This window comes from Coturnix japonica, chromosome 3 (assembly GCF_001577835.2).
Source record: "Coturnix japonica isolate 7356 chromosome 3, Coturnix japonica 2.1, whole genome shotgun sequence".
Taxonomy (NCBI): Eukaryota; Metazoa; Chordata; class Aves; order Galliformes; family Phasianidae; genus Coturnix; species Coturnix japonica.
Window position 1 is genome coordinate 10,195,549 of NC_029518.1, and position 22,332 is coordinate 10,217,880.

The window sequence follows — 22,332 nt, forward strand, 5'->3', positions numbered from 1 at the left end:
ATTGTGAAATTTACAGGAGTACCAAGGTGGAGCTTTGGAGGAATCATAGAATGGTTTGGGTTGGAAGGGACCTTTCAGATGATGCAGTTCCAACCCCTGCTACAGGCAGGCACACCTCCCTCCAGACCAGGCTGCTCACAGCCCCATCCAGCCTGGCCTTGAACACCTCCAGGGAGGGGGCATTCACAGCCTCACTGGGCAACCTGTTCCAGTGTCTCACCACCCTCACAGTAAAGAATTTCTTCCTAATATCCAGTCTAGATCTACCCTCTTACAGTTTAAAGCCATTTCTCCTCATCCTGTTGCTACCCGCCCTTATAAAATGTCCCTCCCCAGCTTTCTTATAGGCCCCTTGATTGTGTTTTTTTATGCGTGGACAGGCAATGCTTGAGTGAAATATCCCACAGGCCTGTTCACTGTGCCTGGGCAGCGGTACCTCGTGCATTCTCTGGTGGTTTGGTAGTGTAGGCATAGGCTGACATGAAGTTACAGCTGAACAGGAACTTCTGAGTTGGTCGTGGTTTGTGATGTCTGTCTGTGAAGAAAGAACACACAGATTGTTATCTGCTGCTACTCACGTGGAGACATTTTGAAAGCATTCTGATACATGTTTATATACGGGAAATTCAGCATTTTAAATGGTAGTTCTGTGCTCTCTACTTCTATTCGGCGCACCCTTGTATCACACAAAGTTATGCATCCAAACAACCAAAAGGGTTCCATTAGTTTGCTCTCACCTCGTGCTTTTCAGTGTTCACAAAAAAGAAAGCTGCAAGGTGACAAGTTTTTAGAACTCATCACCTCATCCTCCATCTATGCTGCACTTCCCCGTCCCCCGTCCCTGGCTGTGCTGCTGCTGCCGCATGTGGGCAAGAGAGGAACAGTCTCGCTTTAGTCTCCATATGCCACTGCGGCTTGCAAACTGGGTTACAGACAGTGTGATTTCATGTGAGCAGGAGGATGGCTATTTTTGCGAATTCCAATTTAGCTTTTCTTTCAGAAACATATCTACACAGCAGAAGCAATTCCTGGCCTGCCCCAGTTATTACAGAGCTGTGACAAGAACACAAAGACCATCAAAGCTTCAGAACAAAATACCAGAGCTGTTGAGGGGCACTGGGGCCCCTTACATTCAGCCACAAATAAAGGTGCAAGTTTCTCATTTGCTTGAGAAAACCTGGCACTGGATTCCTACTGCAGGTGTGGTCTTTTTAGTCTGTCCAATTATTGTTCCATCTACAAGACTCCTTATGAAGGATGCAAATGGCAATAGGTAGGTTGAAATAAAAGGGCAGATGTGATCGAACACTAAAAGAATTCGCTGCTTTAGATTGCTTTCCCAGCCACCTTTCAGTGAACAGCAATCTACCAGCATGGAAGAAGATGACACTTGTTTTGCCTTTTGGTTTGCGGTCAGAAGCAGGAGAGCTTCTTGCTGTCAGTGTGCTTCAGTTACAGCTGGAGGACTTGAGGATCAAGCTAATGAATCCAGAGAAAGCAGCTGTCCACTGCTGGGTCTCAGCTGTGCCACATGCCTGTTCCTACAGCTGTGCAAGTTTATCTCACATCACTGCTTTTGATAAATGGCTCTGTATATCTTCATTGGAATCAAGGCTGATTTGGAATCAGAAATTGCAGGAACAGCATTAAGCTGTGTCCTTGCCCACTGACAGATGGCACTAAAGATGGCTGGAGAGGAATTCCAACCCTCAGAGACATTCAGATCCCTGTGGTTCAGCCTCTGCTTTCACCTGTTCATGAGCAGCAAGCATAGCTGCAGGTTACTGGCATGGCCTTTGTGAATGTGGGTTTGTGCTTTCAAGCTCTGTTCTGAGCTTTGTGCAGCTGGTCCAGGTTCATAAACACTGAAAGCAGCCAGGTGTGCTGGTGGTCCAATCCTTCCAGATTTAGTGAAGCCTACACAGGAGCTTGTCATTCTGGAGATACTCTGCTGAAGTCCAGGACTGTGTGTGCAGTTTTATCTGGTTTGATACAGGGTGAGGATGACATCATCTAGTCATTACCTTTAGTTAAAACAAAGTCACCAAGACTGGATGTCACTTATGTCAGCCCTCAGGCTCAGCATCACTTAATGCAGTGAAGTATCTTAATGGGTGCTGCTGTTTCTCTTGCCTCGCTTTGGTTCAGTCCATTAGATGAGAATTTCTTGGTTAATTAACAGGAAGTAAAAAAAGGGCAAAGCAGTAATTAAATGAAAATATGAAGCATGTGCAGCCAGAGGGTTCTTAGCTTCTTAACAAAACCCTCATTGTAAACTACTGTAAATGTGGCCATAAAACTAAAAAGGATGTAGAGGAGGAGGCAGCTCCTGGTACCGCGCTCAGCATCTCCCAGCAGAGGCTGTGTGACTTGAGGTAAATGTTGGCAGCTGGAGCTGTGCTCCCAGGGCTGTGGATGTGGCATACAGACCATTGGTGGGATAGCAGAAAGATACTGAAGGGTATAGGGCTGAGACTGATCATGTCCTGCTGTAATTTCTGAGGTTTGGAGATGATTGGCATGCTGAACGATGCTGTAGCCTGGGTCTGGTCTCTGTGCTCCCTAGGGAGAGCAAAGCGAGCCTGAAAGCCGGACTGAGGCTCCCATGCCCGGCACTGGGCCAAGGGGCTGAGAGGGGGAGAGCCGTCACCAAATCCTGGCATGGCACCATTTCTCCTCTTTTTTTTGTTGAGTGAAGACAATTTCCTTAAAACCCTTTAATGAAATTATGTTTTTAGAAAACATCTCCTAAGTGTCCTCTGTTGGAGTTGCTTTGCACTTATTTGGTTTGGCTTGAAGGGCATCCAGGAAAATGTTCTTGGGAGCCTGAGCCCAGAAGGCCCTTTGGCTCAACGCAGGGCACTGCTGATGGCACTAGGCCTCATGGCGGCCTGCAGCTCCTCACAGCGCGGAGCTCTGCTCTCTGTGACAGCAATGGGGCCTGGGGACAGCATGGGGCTGCACCAGGGGAGGCCTGGGGGGGGGAAGGCTCTGCCCCAGGGGGTGGTAGTGGTCACAGCCCCAGTGCTAGAGCTCAGGGAGCGCTGGGACAGTGCTCTCAGCCATAGGGGTTGGCACTGGTGATTTTTCCAGTTGCTTTGGCAAATGAACTGGTGTGCTTGAGCAGCAGAGGGGCTGTGGTATTTCTAGGGATTTCCAGCACTGCCTGTCCACAGCCCTCAATTTGATTTCTGTGTCATCTCTGCTGTGAAACCAGTCAGAAAAGAATGAATGATCCCTAATGGTAGTTTTCATAATGTTCTTTTGATGTAATTCTTTTACAGCAAAGCAGTGGAGATCAAAATGCATTCAGCTTGAGGGGTAATAGCATATAAAAATAACTAAAAAGTTAGTGCATTGACTGCTCAATGCTTAGATACAAAGTAAAAAAAATGAAAGTAATTCTCCTGATAGCTTGTAAGAGTGCTGATTGATGCAGCTGTCTTTTCACTGCCATTTTCAAAAGCCAGAGCTATGCTATTTTTTTAGGATTACTTTGATAAAAGGATGTTTTGTTAAAATCCCACTGAGCTGTGATGGTTTTTGACTGCTGCCTTCTTCCTAACTCATGATACCCACAGGATGGCAGGATTTGTTGGTGCTGTGAATGACAACATCCCTCACCTCTCTCACTTGCCTTTAATCATGCTCTTCAGTTCTCTTCAGTTCTCATCACTGTGGCTCCACCATCCTATTTCACAAGCTTTGCTGTCACAAGATGATATGCCTGCTCCCACCTGAAAGCACCCGGCTTGGAAGCATCTGGAAAGAGGTGGATGCTGTCAGTTTCTGTTGGAGACCAGGTTCTCAGAAGTTGCAGGGTTGTTACCCTAAGAAACTTGCTGCCTAAGATGTTGGTCTGGGGCTCAAGGAGCAGTTCCTCAGTTCTAAAGCTTGTGTAGAACTCCAGTGTTGTGGTGGACAAGTCCTTGAATCTCTGGCATCTGAGTTTTGGCATACAACAGATAGGAAATAAGGATGGAGAAAACTTGTCACTCAGAGACTAAAGGATCAGCTTATGGCTGTTCATGAGACGCTTGGAAATTACAGGCAGCAATTACGGTGGCGGAAGGGAAAATGACAGAGGATCTATTCATCCGTGGGCTCCTAACTATTGATAATGCTGTGTTTGAGGAAGGTAATTGCACTTCAGAGGGAAACAGTCTCTAAGAAATAATTCCTGATGGCTCATGTTGTCTTTTTTTTTCTCTAAGGCACTGTGCACACAGCCTGTAGCTGCCAATAACCCATTCTTAGTGCAGCCTAACTTCTGTTTTAATGATCTCCCAGATTTCACAGCAATGTTTCCCATCACTTGCTAGATCTATCAAGAAATATTTCATTTCCTGTGTAGTAGCACAGCTGATTCTCATGAGGTTGCTTAATTACACCTACATTTTGGAAGATGAATGGAAAATATAAAGATTGGTAAAAACTAAAACGTTACTTACAGTCATGAAGAGCCAAGGGCAATGATTCAGCCTCATTATATGGGCATGACCAATCTCTTCCAACGTTGGCTCCTGTTCCTGTATAATTGCTGGTGGGTTTTACCTGATTTGCAGTGATTTCAAGAGTGAGCGTTAACATCCGAGATACAGAGGTGGGGGCAGACGTGTGGGACTTGACTGGGATTAGGAACTGGAATAGTTTCTCCTTTGGTTCCATGTTACCTAGTGTGATTAACAAACCTCCACATTCAAGGCAGTAACGTTTCACTGTTTGCAGTGTGATTGATTTTTTTCTTAATGTCTCTCTTAAATCAGTAGCAAAACTTCCTGGATTTATCTCAATACCCGGACAGAAGTATCTTATTGATCTGAATGAAACCTGGGGAGATACACTGGGAGTTCCTTACAGCCACATAAAGAGCAAACAGCCTCCATCTGCTCTCTGCTTCGTGGCTGAGCAAAGGATGGGTCCTGCAGCCTTTCCTGGGTGGCACCATGCAGTGTGAGAGCCTGCTGCACTGTTGGATGAACGCACATCACAAACGGAGAAAATTCGCCCTGAGAATCACAGAATCACAGTTTGGGTTGGAAGGGACCTTAAAGCCCACCCAGCCCCAACTGCTGCCATGGGCAGGGCTGCCCCCAGCAGCTCAGGCTGCCCAGGGCCCATCCAGCCTGGGCTTGGGTACCTCCAGGGATGGGGCATCACAGCTCTGGGCAGCAGTGCCAGGGCCTCACCAACCTCTGAGTGAGAGAAGAGAATGCAACTGAAGCAGAACCCTCAGCACTGGCTCCACAAAGAACACTCACACACGTCCTCCAGGCAATGTTTTCTCCTGTTTATTTCAAGAGTCTTTGTAAGAGCTTCACGGCAAAGATCCCGGTGTTATTTCCAACCATGTATGCAGGGAGCCAAACATGTCTGCTCCGTTTGGTGACAAGCTGTATATAACATACCAGTAGAGTGAGCTGAGTATGGCTTTTAGTCCTCGGTGCTCAGAGATCTTTGACACTGGAAATCAGCTGTGTGATAAAAGCACTCACAATTACTGGGTTGTGCTGGATGTCAACCCAGAATTAAATGATTTTTAACATGTCAACTGTTTAAACAGACTTCAGTCTTCAAACTTATTTCAGTGTGTTGTTTTGCTGGGAAGCATCATCTCAAGGAGAACAAATATTGGTACTTTCTAATCAACCAATTACATAAATTTATGTCTGCAGTGAATGCAAAGGGGTAAGTGATGCCACTTGGAAACCAGCACGGATGGGGCATTTCTTCCCCTATTCGCACAGTGAAACACAGCAGTCAGCAAACACCAAACCCAAGGTAATTAACAGAAGCAAAGTTCCTCTGATGTTCATCATAACAAACAGTAACAGCAGCTCGGTTAAAGAGACCTATCAAGCTGTGTGCCTGAAAAAATAAACAAGAATTAAACAGGGATACCTTTGAGCAGACATATTCTTCTCCCACTTGAGTCCTTTTGAATTGGCTTAGAATTTGCACCTATTGCTTTCACAGAAGAGTGTGCAGAAAGGTACCTCCCAACAAGCTGCGTGTTTGTGTGCCCATGTAAGTAAAGGGACACCATTTTTTTTCTTTGCTTTGTAACTGAACAGTATCTGCACACACAATAAAAAGCCGCAGAATATTTTTTGGCTGTTGCTGTTTTTGCTGCTGAGAATTTTACTATGAAATGCGATGAATTATTGGCCACGTCAAGATGGATTTTACTTCCGGGGACTACAACTGATTCCCTAATAGAAAGGTCAGGAGGTGACAAGCACTGAGAACACACGCTTGGTGTTCGGATTGCACACTGCCTGAATTATCAGTGATTACGTGCTGTTTTATAAGCAGTATTTTTGCATCACTTGCTGCCTTTAAAAAGCAACCTTACAGCTTTGTGAAATGTGAGGGGTCACAGGAACATCTTATTTGTTTCCTAGATGATCTGACAAAGCATCACCTGCTGCAGGGTCTGATCCTGAAAGCAGGTAGGCTGTGATGCTGCACACCTCAGAACCCACCGGTGTCCTCATGTCCCACGCTTGGAATAGGCTGGGAGCTGGCTGGCTCCTGCCCGAGTGCAGTGTGGATGCTGGGACTGAAGGCGAGCCGAGGTGTTGAAATCAGGACCTGTAGCGTACCTGACATAGTGCTCATCCGAGCCACAGAGAAGCATGGCTGCCTTTCCAGCAGTACACCTGGTCGTCTTCTTCCCTAGGCTGGCCCTGCTTTGCTCACCTGCTGGATGGAGTGCAGCATATGTAAGCGTGCAGCCCCCTGCCTTTCTTCTGCATCACACAGTTAATCTCTGAACGATCCACATGAGTCTATGACACATCAGGAGCAACTTCGGGCTGTGGTGTTGTCTGTGGTTTTATGATGGAACACGTGTGTATAGAAAGTAAAGACTTTTTCTTTTCCTTCTGCATTACTTGGAAAATACCTCTGGTTCTCTCCCTTTCCCCACACTTCCCATTCTTCTGGATACAGCAGGAGCAGTGCAAGTGGGACCATCTCAAGGCTTTGAAAGTAAAAGAGTCAACAGGTGGCAGTGTACAACAGTGCAGGTGCTTTTGGTATTTTCTTTCCCATCCTATATCACCAAGTATCCATAGCCACATGGTCTGTCCTTTCCCAAGGCAGGGTGCTTGCAGACAGGTCATCTGTGCAATCCCTTCCAACCTAAATCATTCCATAGTTATAAGGAACAAACCCAATGTGTACAGAGGTGGAGGGTTTGCACATGGGCTGTACAGTGCACACTGCACATTTCATTAGTTATCCTGTGAGAGTCACGTATTTGTGCCTGACTGAATTTACTACAGAAGGTAACTTCTACTGTATGGTTTAAATACAATATTGAAAATGTGTGTTGGTTTAGAAAGGAACATTAGTAATTCAATGAGAGCAGAAGCCACTATCTTTAGATTTCCCTAGCAAACAGCACTGCACTAAATATGACTTTGTTTAAACTAGTGCTGAACGTTCATAGTATAAATAATTAGTCACTATTTTTTAAGAGAAAAAGTTAGAAAAAAACCCAAAAAGGTTAAGAATGGTCTCACTGCAATGGGTCTTTTCTGTGTAGTTATCACTTCTTCCCATAGGCTATCAGGTTTATAACAAGCCAGTGGCCTTGGCTATACATCCACCACTCAAATACTGCCATGGGGCACAGGCACCTGTTACTCAGAGCCTCTGCTGCCTGTACAGCTGCTCACCAGGCGGTGGAACTGTTCAAGTGTGAGGCAGCAGGAAAATGAGAGGAGTGAATGAAAGGAAAGATGAACTATCTGATCCTAAGCTAACTTTTTGGTGTCCAAAAATAGAACCTGGAAAAAACTATTCAAGACTGTAATATAAATCCCGAGTTACCTGAAAAAAAAGTGCAGTCTAGTGCAGTGTGCTTTCATTTTCCCATTTTGCTCCTTCAGCCTCCTTCTCATTTCTTGTGCTTCATTCTGTCTGGGTACTGCAGGTATCTGCTTTGTCTGCAAAGAAATACCAGGACGAATTCTACTTGGTGCACCTTGTGCATATTTAGGGTTTAATTAACAAAAAGAACAGGCTGCCCTGGGGAATTCTGAGATGAACCATACACAGTATAACAGGGGAGGAGCTAGATGTCCACGCATTGCAAGTTTTAAGGGAAGATTCCCTAAGAAAGCTGAAGAAAGAGCAGGAGGGACTACAAAGGACTGGTTCTAAGTCCCCCATATCCTCCTGGCTCGCAGACTCATGCACAGCAGTAATGAATGCCCCAGGCAATGCTAGTCCACAGAAGAGTGGGAATACAGAGCTTGGTTTTCATAGAATCACAGAATAGCTTGGGTTGGAAGGGACCTTAAGGATCACAAAGCTCCAACCTCCCCACCACAGGCAGGGCTGCCAACCTCCACATTCAATACTAGACCAGGCTGCCCAGGGCCCCATCCAACCTGGCCTTGACTACCTCCAGGGACGGGGCATCCACAGCCTCTCTGGGCAGCCTGTTCCAGCACCTCAGCACTCTCATAGTAAAGAAATTCCCCCGATACCCAGCCTACATCTTCCCTCCTTCAACTTGAAAGCATTTCCCCTTGTCCTGCTATTATCCACTGCTGATAGATAGTCAAAGAGTTGACTCCCCTCCTGTTTATAGGCTCCCTTTAGGTACTGGAAGGCAGTGCTACTGCTCAGGGGTCCCAGCTGGTATCCAGGTCAGACAAAGGCAATCAGAACCAGAAACATGTAAATCACAGAGCATGTCTACCTTTGATTGGGCTCAGAAGAAGTGCAGGAATGGCACAGGAGGTGTATGAGCAATTTCACATTAATTCACATTTCCCAGGCACAAGTAGGTAATTTGAAAACAATTTACAAACACTTAAACCAAACCCTAATTGCAGTTATAACAGTTATCTTTTACAAACAACTTACTGAAAAAATAAAAACTCTTAATTTGCAATGTTGTTATCATAAAGATGTAGCTCTTGAGCTCCCAGAACATTAATGCATTTGAACTCATTTTTACAACTATAAACCTAAGCAATTCCGCTGCAATAAAGCCCACCTGCCTCTACTTATGCAGCACTTCACACAGCAGGGTCTGCTCAATGAGCAACAGTCCCAGCAATGGCAAAGGAACCACAACATGATCCTAAGGGAGGTCTAGATTCATAGAAAGCAGTATGCTATATATACATACTCTTACTGAACAAGCTTGTAAACTGACACTCAAATGCAGCAGCTGAGATGGAGTACATACAGAGATCCATGCAGCTTTGAGGGTCTCTGCAGCCAGTGAAGCTCCTGCCAAATGAAGGAAGCTTGAATGCAGCCTCTGCCATACTAAGTACTTGTAAACTCTGCAACTGGTAGGTAGAGAATGCAAACATCGCAGAGTGATTCTGGCCAGATGCATCTCCACAAAAGCTGTAACTACATTTGTGGTAGAAGAGCCACGTCTAATGGTCTGTCTGATGCTCTGATCCCTTCTCCTTTAGACAAGAGATGCAATCGCTGCCACCCTTCAGCTGGCAGTCTCAAATGTGCAAAGACTGCAAACCCTCAAAAGTTAAAATCTGAAATGCGGTGTGCTCCTCCAAGTGAAAAGGAAAGCAAAACGAGGGAGACCCAAACATACACGAAACAAACTAACATGTTATCTATATAAAACTTCACAGATGTATTTTCAAGCATTTCTAACATTCCCAGTCTTTTTCCATCAACCTTTCCATACTTTTTTCCCCAGCAATCAACCCAGTAGTCATTATCTTGCCTATAACTATCCAAAAGGCTTTGCAGACCATTGTAGCCTCAGCCGTAAGTGGTATTTCTGAAAGCTGGAGAAGACTTTATTCCTTACAGCCTAAAAGAATGGCACAGAAGAGAGAAATTAAATAAATGATCTAGATCTCTGCAAATACTCCTAAAAGCTATTTGCAGGAATGCCTCTGCACCCATCCATCATGCTGAAGCACACACACACTCAGAACAGGTCTGTTTGAAGATGCTCCTTCAGCAGTTTGGGTTAGCACCATTAAATATGAGTTAAAAAACAGTAGCAACAACCCTAGGCCAATTTATGTTTTAATGCAATCATTTTGGAGAAGTTGGCTTCTGGAGGATCTACAAAATCCTCTGAAGTTTTGCTCCAAAAGATCTATTTTGTAGAGCTTTTAGTCAGGTTAGTGGAAGTCAGGTATCGCTGGGGCCTAAGGAAAACTGCAATTAAATTATTTGCAAGATGCTCTGCAGCAGTACCCAACATATTGAGGAAGATTTATAACAACAGAGAGAGCCTACATTCATTTTAGCAGACGATTTTCATGTAAAAGTAATATCATTAATAAACAGTTTGACTTACATTTCAGTGGAAATGCAAACATTTGACACCAGAGATGAACGCTGGCTCCTCTTGCATGTTTTCAGGTTATTCTGTAGGGAGGAACAGCTGTGCACATTTCAACATGCTTCTTACGACTTATAATCTCCTGACTTTTAAGAGTTAGGTAGTGCATGGTGTTTCAGACAAGACTGGTTGAAAAATAATTGTTTGTCATCAAGGGAATTCAGCCAACTTGATTCTCTATCACTGAGGTCAACAGGATTATTCAAGTGAAGCACAGCCACCCTAAGGCTGGTGTACCTGCAGTCACCTACGTGTATGTTATATACAGGCCTGGTATGACAAATTGGCAAGAGCATCAAGTGGAAAGTTCAGGGCCAGATCCAGACTCCAACAAACAGCGAGATATGGGTTTAAACAACCCTTAATCCTTCAAGTTTGAATCTGGAACTGGCCTTGCTCAGAATGTATTCAAACCTGGAATTTTGGTTCAGGCTATTTGCTGTGTAAGACGTTCGTTCTGACACCGCTGTAACCTCACACACCGTTCTTCTGAAAACGCATCAGATTCTGCATCAAAGACATCCAAGTCCCTCACAACCCCCCCGGGGGAGAACTGTGACATTGCGGTAAAGAGGTCACTGCATATTGGAGAAGACATAAAAACCCAAGAAACCAAACTGCCGAACGCCCGATGAATACTCAGTCAGCTCTGAACGTAAAACTTGACTGCAGTTTGCAGCAGTAATTCCACTTGAAATTATCTTTTTTTTTTTTTTTTTTTTTTAATCAAAGAAACAAAAAGAACTTCAAAAACTCTACCTAGAGTCACTGGTTTCTGCCAAGCGGTTGTTCATGATGGCTAGAGCACCCACCCCTGCCGAGAACCCATTCTGCCTCGTATTGATACAAACGTTCCTCGGGTAGCCATTGGCTGTCTCGTACAGCTGCTTTTGCAATATAGCCAGAGAGACCTTGTTGGACGCCGTGAGCTCCCTCATGGAGATCATCTCTCCAGAGAGCCTCCTGCCATCCGTGTCACTGTCGTACTGCCCGTCAGCCTCCAGGGAGATTTTGTGCCGGCGCAGGCGGGCTCCTGGCGTGATGGCGTTGCGACGTCCAAGGCGGGTACTTGACTTATGGCACTTTGGGCAACATCTGCATCTGAATTTTTTCAACACCCAGTTCAAGAGTTGCTTGATTACAATTGAGATGACGTTAAAAAGAGAGTATATGCAACATACCCCCATTAATATAAAGACAAAGTTTCCGAATCTGTATAATCCCTGATTTTGGTACACAGCGTTTTGGCTGCTTACCAAATCTCCAAAGCCGATGGTGCTAAAGGTGACAAAACAGTAGTACAAGGAGTCAACGTAGTTCCACCCTTCCACCAACGTGTACATCGCAGAAGCGCAGCACGAAAGCATGATGGCAAAAATTCCCAGGATGAGCATCACGTGATAAACTGACGGCTTCCAGCCGATGAGGCTGCCCACCCCTGACATAGCTGACCCTCTTCGGAAGTTGGGAGGAAGGAGACCACTTCTTCGCAGCTGTCTTTCATGGCAAGCCTTCATGATGAACGCCAGGAGGGAGATAATGCGCTCCAGAAAGAGGTTGAAGAAAAGGATAGTGCCAGCACACCCAAAAAGACCGTAAACAATGAGGAATACTTTTCCAGCCACTGTTGCCGGCGTGGTCATTCCAAAACCTAAGGTGTGGAGAAAAAGGAGGAACGTTACTGCCACGGTTTTTCATGCATAAGCTCAGGAAGCATGAAATTTATCCTAGGTCCTCTCTCACCAGACAAAAGCGAGTCCTATCTCTAAGTCAGACAAGGTCAACACGAGGCGAGTTTTGTACAGAATGAAGGAGGCACTTGAAAGCTCAACAAGGTGATTACAACTCACAAGGGAGCAAAAACTTCTTGCAGATGTGAAAGACAGTGTATTCATAGGGTGACACCATGGCCACTGGGAGAGCACTGTAAGGTGGAGGGTGTGAGCCTCTGTGAGCCTACAGCGTGCTGAGGTGTGATGAGGCAAACAGGTCAGTTCCCTGCTTCCAAGTGTGTGAACCAGCATGACCAGCTGGGAAAGTCCTCTATTTACGAGCTGTAAATCAGCATAATGCTATTACTATCAAAGTCTGATTACATCTCCTGTTTGAGAAGATGAAAGTCTTCAGGTTATATAACAGAGGGGAAAAAAAGCTTCCCAAAAGGAAAAGCATGTAGGTATTGCCTTTGCTACTGCTGTTCTTCTCTGTGCAAGTACTCAGTGATTCAGTCAAAAATCATCCTGATGGGGCTCAGATGACTGATCATACTCCATGGATAAATAACCAGGTAAAATTGAAATGAATGCACCACCCAAAATGACAAGCTGAAATTTCTTTACCTTATCGTTCCATGAAATTGCTGAGCAAGTAATACATTCAGGGAGGTACATACCAACAGCAGACCACGACAGTGGAAGTTTGCTAAGAAAAAGACGAGCTGCATTTAACAGATAATGTGAACGTAATGAAATCATTAATCTAGTTTATTATCACTATGCACCTATAAAAGGAACAAAGAGAAATATTTCCTATGTGTAGGAAGTTGAGATTGCTGCCTGAAATACAGTTAAATATTCATGAAAATGTGGAAGTGAGAAATCTGCAGAGCAGTACAAAAGAATAAAAAAGAATTACATTGAAGTAATTAGCTGCTGTTGCCTGGACCCACAGCCTCCCTGTTTGGTTGTGCTGAAGGTCCAAGCAGGCTTCCCAAAGCCTGCCTTGCCATTCCCAGACTTAATAAGAATGGATAGTCAGCTCCTCTTGTGTGGAGTGAAGCTTCCCTCAGGAGCCCCCTGATTTGGTGAAAAATATCCACTATCGGTCTCCAGAAGAAGTGGGGAAGTCTTTACAGCTGCCAGCAAGGAATACACAGCCAGCTCATTAGAGAGATGGCATCTGTCAGCCCATGCCTCATCAGCAAAGTGGTTAAACATGAGCTTCACTCTAAGTGCCTGACTATCATAATCAAAATAAATGGGCTGTTACACATATGGCTAAACACACTAATTAATTAAGAATTTGAAAAAAAAAAAAAAAACACAAAAAAAACCAGTGTCATTTTAGATGGAATTATAAGCACACTTCAGCTTTTTAGTGTTTTCTGGTGCTGTCAGAGGTAGTGTGTATTTTTCATATGATGGAAGTGAAATTTCTGAAGCACAATGTTACCAGAATTTTATATGTATTTATGCAAGGCAAAAAGACAAAAAGAGAGCTAAAGTGTATGTAAAACAGGCAAAGAGCATGCACAGGTAATGCACTACCAGCAGGTGCTCCTTCAGCAGCCAGCAGCACACTCACATCCCCTTATATAGGGTCTGTCCCTTGGGCACCACCCAGGTTAGCACTGCTGTGCTCTTTACCACACACTTGAGCTGCTCAAGGCCCAGCACATCCTGATACCCAGATGAAATAAATTCAGCCACAGTCTTCTATTCAAAGAGTAACAGTGCTTTGTCCTTTAATATCTCTATGACAATGGCATATACGGCTACATATATGGCAACGATATACGTAAAGTCAATGCTGGGGTTGACCCTGTGTGTTTCAGGCAGTTATTCATCTTCTCTCATTCTAATTCTGCCATACTCCAACCTATGACTTTGGCAGAATTCATTTCTCAAGATACAAAGACCAAGCTCTACAGGGCTGGTCCCCAGGAATGTGGGTTACAGAAAGGTAAACTAAAAGCAATCTGTTTTGTTTCATACATCTGCTCCATACATCCTTTACTTACTTCATGGCTTTCCCAGAGCTTTGATAAGTTGGTACTGCCCAACATGTACACTGTATCACATGTACTTTAAAACTAGTCTGGATTAGGGATCTTATGCTCCCTTCAACCCCTTTTCACCTGCCAGCACTTCATCATTATTGCCTCTGACAGAACCGTACCTGTCTATTTCCCAGCTACCTCTCATTTATTCTGCAGCTCCTCAATACCTAATATCCAGGAACAGTTGCCCTGGATACAGGGTCACAGTGCAGAGCAGATCAAACTGCTGCAGACAGAGCACTTCTGCCACATGCACAGCTTTCACGCAAGGACTGGGAGCACCACCTGAGTCAGCCTTTTCAGACCATAAGTAAATAAGTTATTTTTCCTCAACATCCTTGACAGGCAGCTTTATCAAAATACCTCCCCTCTGGGGATCAAACAGTCCATTTTTTGAGAGCTGTATCAAAAAGAGCACTCCAATAAACTCGATGAACACAGCGCCAAGCCAGGTGAGCACTGCATCTTGTGACACCTCTGCTGTTGAAATATCAGTCTGGTGCTTGAGACAACTGCTGTTCAGAAGAACCCACTGAGTGACAGAGATGATGAATTGAACATCAACGAGTATTAAGAAGCTCTGAGAAATCATTAAAGGCTTCTGGCAGTACCACTTTTCCTCTGTTTATACATGGCTGTAACCAGGTTATTGGTTATGCAAAGCGTTGCTCTGCACAGCAGTACTGAGTAACTGAATCAATCCTCCTCAGTGCTTCTCTGCATTCCATCCACCACCCACAAGGCCAAGGCCACGTTTTCACTCCTTTCAAAAGCAAACTCGGTTCTATGAGACTCAGCAGATTTGTCAGCCTCTGTTGTAACCCAAGCTCCCTCCACGGAAAAGGAAATAGGATTAACAATATGATTATTTAAAATACCTGCAAGCTTGCTGTTTTAATACAGTCAAAAGATAACCTCAAGTGTGATCACTTTGATAGCAGTCTAAGGGGTTGGAGGTGGCCCTGAGGAAGGAGAGAAGAAATGTTCAGATGTTGTACTGAGGGACATGGCTTAGTGGGGAAATACTGAGGTAGGTGGATGGTTGGACTGGATGATCTTGGGGGTCTTTTCCAACCTTTCTGACTCTATGATTCTTTGATGATAGATCTGCTGCATGTATACATTTCTCCTGCACACTGCAGGCCTCCCAAGTATGTTTTTCTCTGATGACAACTAGCTGAGCCTTCCAAGAAAGATCGTCAATTTCTAGTGAGTGCTCAGCACAGACATTTATCAGATCAAGTGGTGTAACTTTCGTACATCTGAATGATAAATGGCCCTGACAAAGAGATGTGCTGGAGCCTCAGCTTCACCACCAGCAGCAGTACTCTTGCTCTGTTCATTTACTAGAAGAAAGTAAGCCTTTTTTTCTGTGTTGGACTGCAAGCTGCCATTTCTATGCACATGATAACAACAAAAGGCATGTCAAAAGCTAACCCCAGAAAACCCTGCTCATTTCTGTACACAGATAGCCCAGTAAGTGCAGAAGGAGGCCAACCATTGCCTCCAAGACTAGGAAGAAACACAGGTGTCCCTAAATCAGTTCTAAGGTCATTGGGTGTGACTGGCTGCTCCTCTGTGCACACTGTATGAGCAAATGGGTAACACTAAGCACCCAGCATTGCCAGAAGAGTGGCGGCTCCAGCACCAAGGCTGCTACACAGCTCCCTTTCCTCCTGTCCAAGCATGGGACACTCAAGATTGGTCACAGGCTTAAGGTTGGAAATCTCTGACAAGCTAACATTTGGGTTCGCTGGTTAATCCTACCACATCACTGCAGAGTTTCTAATATGGGCCAGAGTCTCCAAAACAAGACTCTGAAGAACAGAGCTCAGGGAAAAGACTGGTTCCTGAAAGCCAGAAGAAAGCAAATTCAAACTACAGAGACAAAGAATGTAATGACTGACAAGCAGGCAATATTCTTGCCGAGTCCCTGCACTGAACAGAGACAGAGGCACTCTGCAGAATGAGTGTTGTTCTCAACTTCTCTGTTAACAAAGAGGTCACACATAAACTCCCTTCCAGCAAGTTTTACTGCTGTTAAAGCAGCACGCTCTTTCTTTTGACTGCAGTCAGTGTCCTTGTGAACTGCCATAACCAAGCCCAGAGCTGCTTCTGGTTGCCTCCACACCTGATGATCAGAGTCCTCTTTGGTTTGTTTTCTTTCCTTATCCTCCCAGCTGGGTGGAAAACATGTTGCTATTGTATTTTCTGAAATTGTGGTGGTGTTAATAATGGAAAATTATAGCCCACACAGTCCTGAGTTGTTTGAATAAGTTATACTGCTGTGGAAAATACACTTCCCTGCCCTAGAGGCTAATTGTCTTCAAATCCTGCCTTAACAGCCATTGCAGCTGTATCAGTGCCTTAATCTCACTGCAGGTTCTGTGCACAAGCATCTGTCTCAGCTTGCTGTGCCAGTGAACCTCAGCAAAAGCAAAGAGATTTTGAGATCCTCTCAGAGGACACATCCCTGAATTTAGAGTAATCACTTAGAAAAATCTGCAAAGAAAAGAATGGTAAACAAGACAGACATGCATTCAGTCTCTGTACCTATGTACAAACATGATAACAGAGCCTGTGGACTCCAGAAGCTGCCACTTCTTTCCGTCCCCTGAGATGGGTCAAATGGCTGAAGCCATACACTGCTGTCTCTGACCTCTCCACAGCCTTCATAGAGCTGATGACGTAATTCCAGGTGAAGTTTGTTTCAGAAGTCGGCTTTGCTTGACACCATAATTCCTCACCCTTTAAAGATGCTTCATCTCTTTATTTTCTTCCTATGTTTTGGAGAATTGTGTATCTAAGCAACACTCTAAGAGGAAAACGCTTACACTTTGTCATTTTAAGTTGTTCCAAACAAAAGCATTCACATCAGCTTTTGTTGCTTATTAAAACTCACGGCTGCGTTTCAGACACCTGTGTGGACCCAAGGATGCAAAAAAAAAAAAAGATTTAGAGCTGTAAGGAGAAACTAAAAAATAACAGTATCCAACTTTTGTTATATTCCTGAGGTAATATGGATATTATGAAAGAATACCTGCATGCCAACTCACAGCACTGCTCCTGCGAGGCTAAGAAACAGCGCTAGCTGAATTTTACCACTGACCTTGGCTGTACACATTACTGCTCCTCATGTGAAGTCTGAGATAACAAGGTGCTGCTCCTGGGCTTCCCAAACCTCACAGCTGAGCAGGGCTGCCCAAGTGTTACATCATTGGCTTCTCTTTTGGCTGTACTAAAGCAGAAAGCCTGCAGATATCGCTTAACAATATTGGTATGTGTTGATAGCTTCCTTAGCTCTTCTGCTTTAAAAAGAGTAAACCTGAAATGATGTACCTGTAGGACAAGAACAACTTAAACCTTTTGAGTAAGATCTTTTACACTGTTTATCCATTTTCCTCCCACAAGCTCTTAAGCCACCTTCATCTTGGACAGCTCTTCTACTTCCTTCAAGACACAAGACCTAATTTTAAGGAACTGCACTAAAAATACAGGGTAGCAGCACTAACCAGACTCCTCGGTTATTTCTCACTTTCTATTTCTGCATTTAACTCTTCCTTCCTTAGGAAGTGCTTCCACTGACTACTGTTAAAGTTAATGGTGCTGAACTCCTCAGCCACTTCATCATTCATTTCTGATTTGATCCAGCATTTTCCTGGTCCTCTCAGCTCTGTCAGTAACAGCCACTGTAAAATGACAAACTGTTCTACCCCACTTTTGTTCTTCTTTTACACCGCAGCCATTTCCAGCCAGAAAGACACCGAGTAGACTTGACTCTGGATACGCATTGAGCACAAATGATACTGTAATTCTGTTTGTCCTCAGGAGATAAATGTGTTGTCTGCACAATGCTCAGCAAGGAAATGACAAAATATCTAATAACAAATAACCAAGAGGATTTCATCCTTTTATATTTAATTGAAATTTACTAAACCATTTCTTCTTTCATCCATGAGCAAGGAGCACTTACTACGGATCTTTAAGCAAGAGTAATAGCAGTGCCTCACCCAAGTAATCCCCTACATTAGCATCAAACCTTTCCATTTCTTATCTTATTCCACTCCAAAGCTTTAATTACTTGAGAAGACTTTTAATGCCTTGCTTCATCTAATGTAATTACATTTAATTTCCTTTCTGCTTCTCTTTGTTCAATCCGAGAGGGATTGTGTTTAAACCTTCCACCACCTACAGCTCGGTGCAGCACCCACCACCATCAGCAGACCCACAGAGCTCAGGGGGAAGCATTACCCACAGCAGTGACACCTACAAGGAAGTGCTGACAGCACCAGGTCTGCAGCTGCGTTACAAACCAATAAAAGGAGTAATGTGGGATCTCCTAAAGCTCTGCAGAGTGGCCTGCTATTGACTTAAGCTGAAGCAGGAGACTGCAGAGACAGAAAAATAAGCATATCTGGTTTGTGTGGACTGCTATGCAATTGCACCTTGGGTTAAAATTATTTGGATGATGAAATATTCCAAGTTGGTTTTCCACTGTTCTAACCATGATGCTACGACAGCAAGATGTACTGTTCTCAGTGACTTCAACAGCTAAAAAAGATACATCAATGCTGCAGTCAGTATAATAAAGATATCCTTCGTGTTTTCCAGCATAACAAGAGGAGTGGATATTGACTGTCACATGAAGTTAGCAGTCATTAGTCCCATAATTCTTTTTCTGTTTTCTTAACATTGAAGAGCAACCAAAGTTTGCATAAAAGCAAGACAGAATGCTTGGAAAGATGGCCCAGCTGTAAATGTGAGAAAAGATGAAGGAGTCTGTATGTTCTGCAACAAACAGAAGACAACCTGAGAAGGGAGAGAAATGTAGACTGCAAAAAGAAACAAGGGCCAATAGCAGGACTAACACCGGGGTGATCAGGAAAAGAAACTGTAAAGCCACATCATTACTCTCCAAGCACAGATTCCCATAGCCACTCTCAACTACAAAGCTGCAAACTGTGATTTAGATTACTTTCCTGCTTGGAGCTTTCAACTTATATCCAGACATTCAGGAACTTCTCACCAATGGTAGATAAGGAAATTACTGCCCCCCTGGGGTTGAGGCTGGGTGGGTTTTAGTGTCCCTCCCTACCCAAACCACTCAGTGATTCTATGAATTATGCTGTTGAGCTCCCCCAGCTACCACTCAAATACAGCCCCAAGGAAGATGGGACAAATCTATTTTCACCTTAAACCTTCACACAATCAAGGTTACTAGTGGAATTTCTTGCCAAATGATCAGGTGAAATGCTTTTGGGCAGGCTACATCAATGGCCGCTGATAGTGCAGTCCAGTATCTGAGCATGCTCTTGCAGAGCCACCCAACTCCCTCCCTTTTGCACCTCACGTCCGTTCAACTGCCACCTTCAGCACATCTGGACCTCTGGGTTTCTACAGACAACTTCAGTGTTGAGCCAAAGGAGCTTTAGAAGGGAGGGCTGAAATTCTACTGCCAGCCAGATCAATGAATCAGGAACAAACTTCACCCAGGTGCTGCTTAAAGAAATGAGAACAGCAATGCTATAAATCGCATAGAAGAAAATACCCTTGGAAGCTCAAATTAATGACTGGATTGATGAAGAATTTTCTTACCTAGTTCTGAAAATCTGACTTATTTAATGAAAAAATAGATTCAGCATTTCATTATTCAGCCGCAAACAATGCAATAATAAACCACGAATGCCCAGAGAACAATCTGAGGGTGTTTTGTGCACTATTCAGCTGTTGCTTTGTGGGCTATTCAGGAAAATGCTGAAAGATTAGACTTAACAATTCATTTTAACTCTGCTTCCCTGAAGACCTCCCTGATGTGTTTCTTGCCCCAAGGGTCTGCCTGTGCCTTGTGTTCGGTGTAATGATGCGCAATGCACAGCTGCACCAAGGAAATGGAGGAGCTGAAGCACCTAATGCAGAGCAAAGGTCTTGCTCCAGAAGGGTGGGGAATGAGCCCACATCGCCAGCCAGGTGGAGGCCAGGTGGTTCTCCCCAGGCCTACAAGGAAGGTGGGAGGTCCACCCTGTGCCTTCAGCAAGTGAAGGGATGAGGGAATGCAGTGCCCATCCAGCAGCATGGGGCTGCAACCCAGTGAGAACTGGTGAGGGGAGGGTGAGGACCTGAAGAGACACGGTGAGCTTTCTTTTGTCTAAGCTGGAACCCTTCATGGGTAAGAGGGAAAGTAACCCGTGGGTGATGCCTCCTTGACAAGACAGTGTCTTTCTGTTGGTTAAGCTTTCTGGTGTGTAATAAAGCTGCTTTGACACATGTATCTGATACTTGGCAGTTGGGGAAGCAGGCTGTTTCGACTCTAAATGTCTGATAGCTCTAGGTGAAGTTAGGTAAAGATAGCTTTCTTCTCGTCAATGAATCATGACACCAACACAAGTGAATGCGCTCTGAACGACTGTAATACACATTTTCAGTTGACAGCGGAGTGAAAGGCAGAGCAGATTGGTGGGCACCTAAATGGGCTGTAATGAAGGCTGTAGAGCTGCTCCCCTGGGCTACACGTTGATGCGGCGCCCCAGGTTGCACTGCAGCAGCATGAGAAATGTATTCCCCTGTTTACACCTGCCAAGAGAGCTGCAAAGCCCCACAGAGTCCTTCACTCTGCCCAAAGGTGCAGTGACTGCAGGCAGTGGAATGAAGTGGAGATACAAATGTTTGCGAGTGAGCAAGAAGCATCTTATGGCTTCACAGCCACAGCAAAGAGAAGGCAGGGGCTGCAAAGAGGGGAACGTGCCTGCAGGTACACACCTCTGGATGCTGCTGCAGGTGTAAGGATGGAGCACTTGGTTTGTCAGTGCACCGACTCAGCTTTCCATCTGTTCAGCTCAGCAGCAGTGATCTTTTCACAACTGTGCGTTCCTGAGACGCAGGCCTGACAAAGTTCGATTAAAATGGTGTTTTAATGCCTGTTTTACCAAATGGACTCAAAGAGGGAAAGTTAACAGGGATTATTCAGCGCAAAAACACACGATGCTTAACAGCACCCCTGCAGTCACCATCATGGCTGTGTTACAGAGCTCAGCCACTACCCGTGAAACATCTTCTGAACCAAACGAGTGTGAGCGCAATAGGGAGCTGTGTGTTCCCTTCTTTTAAATAAAGCAAAGCACTTCGTGTTCGCTCTGCGGCCCCAGGGCGGTTTGCTCGTTACGGAACTTACAAAGTGAGGAAATGAGCCCGCTCTGTCTGCAGGGACGAGGTTCCTAAAGCAACGCCGCGAGCTACGGGCAGCCCAGATGTAGTCGGGGTGCATCTCCCACACCGCAGCTCTCCGTGGGGCAACGCCAGAGTAAAACACAATTCCTCCCCCCACCATCTGCCCGTCCAGCACCGCTCTTTCCAACCCCCGATCGGCCGCCGATAACCGCAGCCAGCTGCAGCCAGTGGCGCTCACGGGACGCGTCTCAGCGCTACCGGGAGGGCGGCTTTACACATCTCACGTCTTCGTTCACAGTCGCGACTCAACTTTGCCATCCCTTTACAGCCGGCAGCAGCGCGGCTCTTTGCCCAGCGGCGGCCCGCAGCGCTCGGAGCGGCCGTCCCGGCGCTGCCTCCCTTACAGCCGGGCTGCCCCGAGCGGGACCCCCGGCGGCGCTCACCTACCGATGGTGGAGACGACGGTGCCCACGAAGTAGAAGGCTCCGGGGAAGTCCCAGCGGGGCCGCAGGGCGTCGACGCGGATGCCCGCGGCCATGGCCGCCTCGTAGCTCCGCAGGAAGGCGCGCAGCTCGGGCAGGCTGATGTTGAAGATGCGGCTGAAGTTGTGCAGGGTCCGGTTCCAGCGCAGCTGCGCCGCCGCCTCCGACGGGCTCTCGAGGGCCGAGAAGACGGTGGCGCCGGCGCTCAGGTACGCCGCGATGAGGGCGGCCAGCAGCAGGAACCGCCCGTTGTCCTCGTTGAGGGGCGCCGGGCGCCGGCGGCGGCGAGGACCAGCCGCCCCCCGCCGCGGCATCATCCGGGGAGCGGCGCGGCGGCGGCGGGGGCCGCGGGCACGGGCGGGCGCGGCGCGGCGGCTTCGCTGCGGGGGCCGCGGCTTCGCTGCAGGGGCCGCGGCTCTGAGTCATCCCCCGGCGGGGCCGGCGGCGGCCCCGGGGCCTCGGGCTGCTGCGGCGCGGCCTCGCCGGCGAACCTCGGCGCGGCCATGAGGGCGGCGGCGGCCCCGCCGCGGGGGAGACCGCCGCGGGGAGGC

General features: G+C 45.9%; 1 protein-coding gene across 10 annotated transcripts; it reads right to left on the reverse strand.

Annotated features, from left to right (window-relative positions):
- Nucleotides 1-436: 436 nt before the first annotated feature.
- Nucleotides 437-22,123, reverse strand: KCNK12 (potassium two pore domain channel subfamily K member 12). 10 transcript variants are annotated; one of them, XR_001553779.2, is made up of 4 exons: nucleotides 21,747-22,123; nucleotides 11,117-12,008; nucleotides 7,840-7,955; nucleotides 437-535 (listed from the first exon to the last, which is right to left on the reverse strand). XR_001553779.2 is itself a non-coding variant. In XM_015856902.2 (3 exons), the coding sequence occupies exons 1-3, from the start codon at nucleotides 22,096-22,098 to the stop codon at nucleotides 7,907-7,909; spliced, it is 1,293 nt and encodes a 430-aa protein (XP_015712388.1). In that variant the 5' UTR covers nucleotides 22,099-22,123; the 3' UTR covers nucleotides 5,270-7,906. The 10 variants fall into 10 exon arrangements, 2 of the variants coding, with proteins under 2 accessions (XP_015712388.1, XP_032299462.1); XR_001553778.2 differs by lacking the exon at nucleotides 437-535 and adding an exon at nucleotides 5,270-5,474; XR_001553777.2 differs by lacking the exon at nucleotides 437-535 and adding an exon at nucleotides 5,270-5,868.
- Between the last annotated feature and the right edge of the window lie 209 nt (nucleotides 22,124-22,332).

Excerpts from the sequence above, each read along its gene's own strand:
- KCNK12 (XM_015856902.2), bottom strand. The coding sequence starts at position 22,098 with ATGATGCCGCGGCGGGGGGCGGCTGGTCCTCGCCGCCGCCGGCGCCCG. Across the intron at positions 12,009-21,746 it reads CACCGTCGTCTCCACCATCG|GTTTTGGAATGACCACGCCG; the intron begins GTAGGTGAGCGC and ends TCCACACCTTAG. Across the intron at positions 7,956-11,116 it reads GCAGAAACCAGTGACTCTAG|ACAAAGCAGATACCTGCAGT; the intron begins GTAGAGTTTTTG and ends ATTTCTTTGCAG.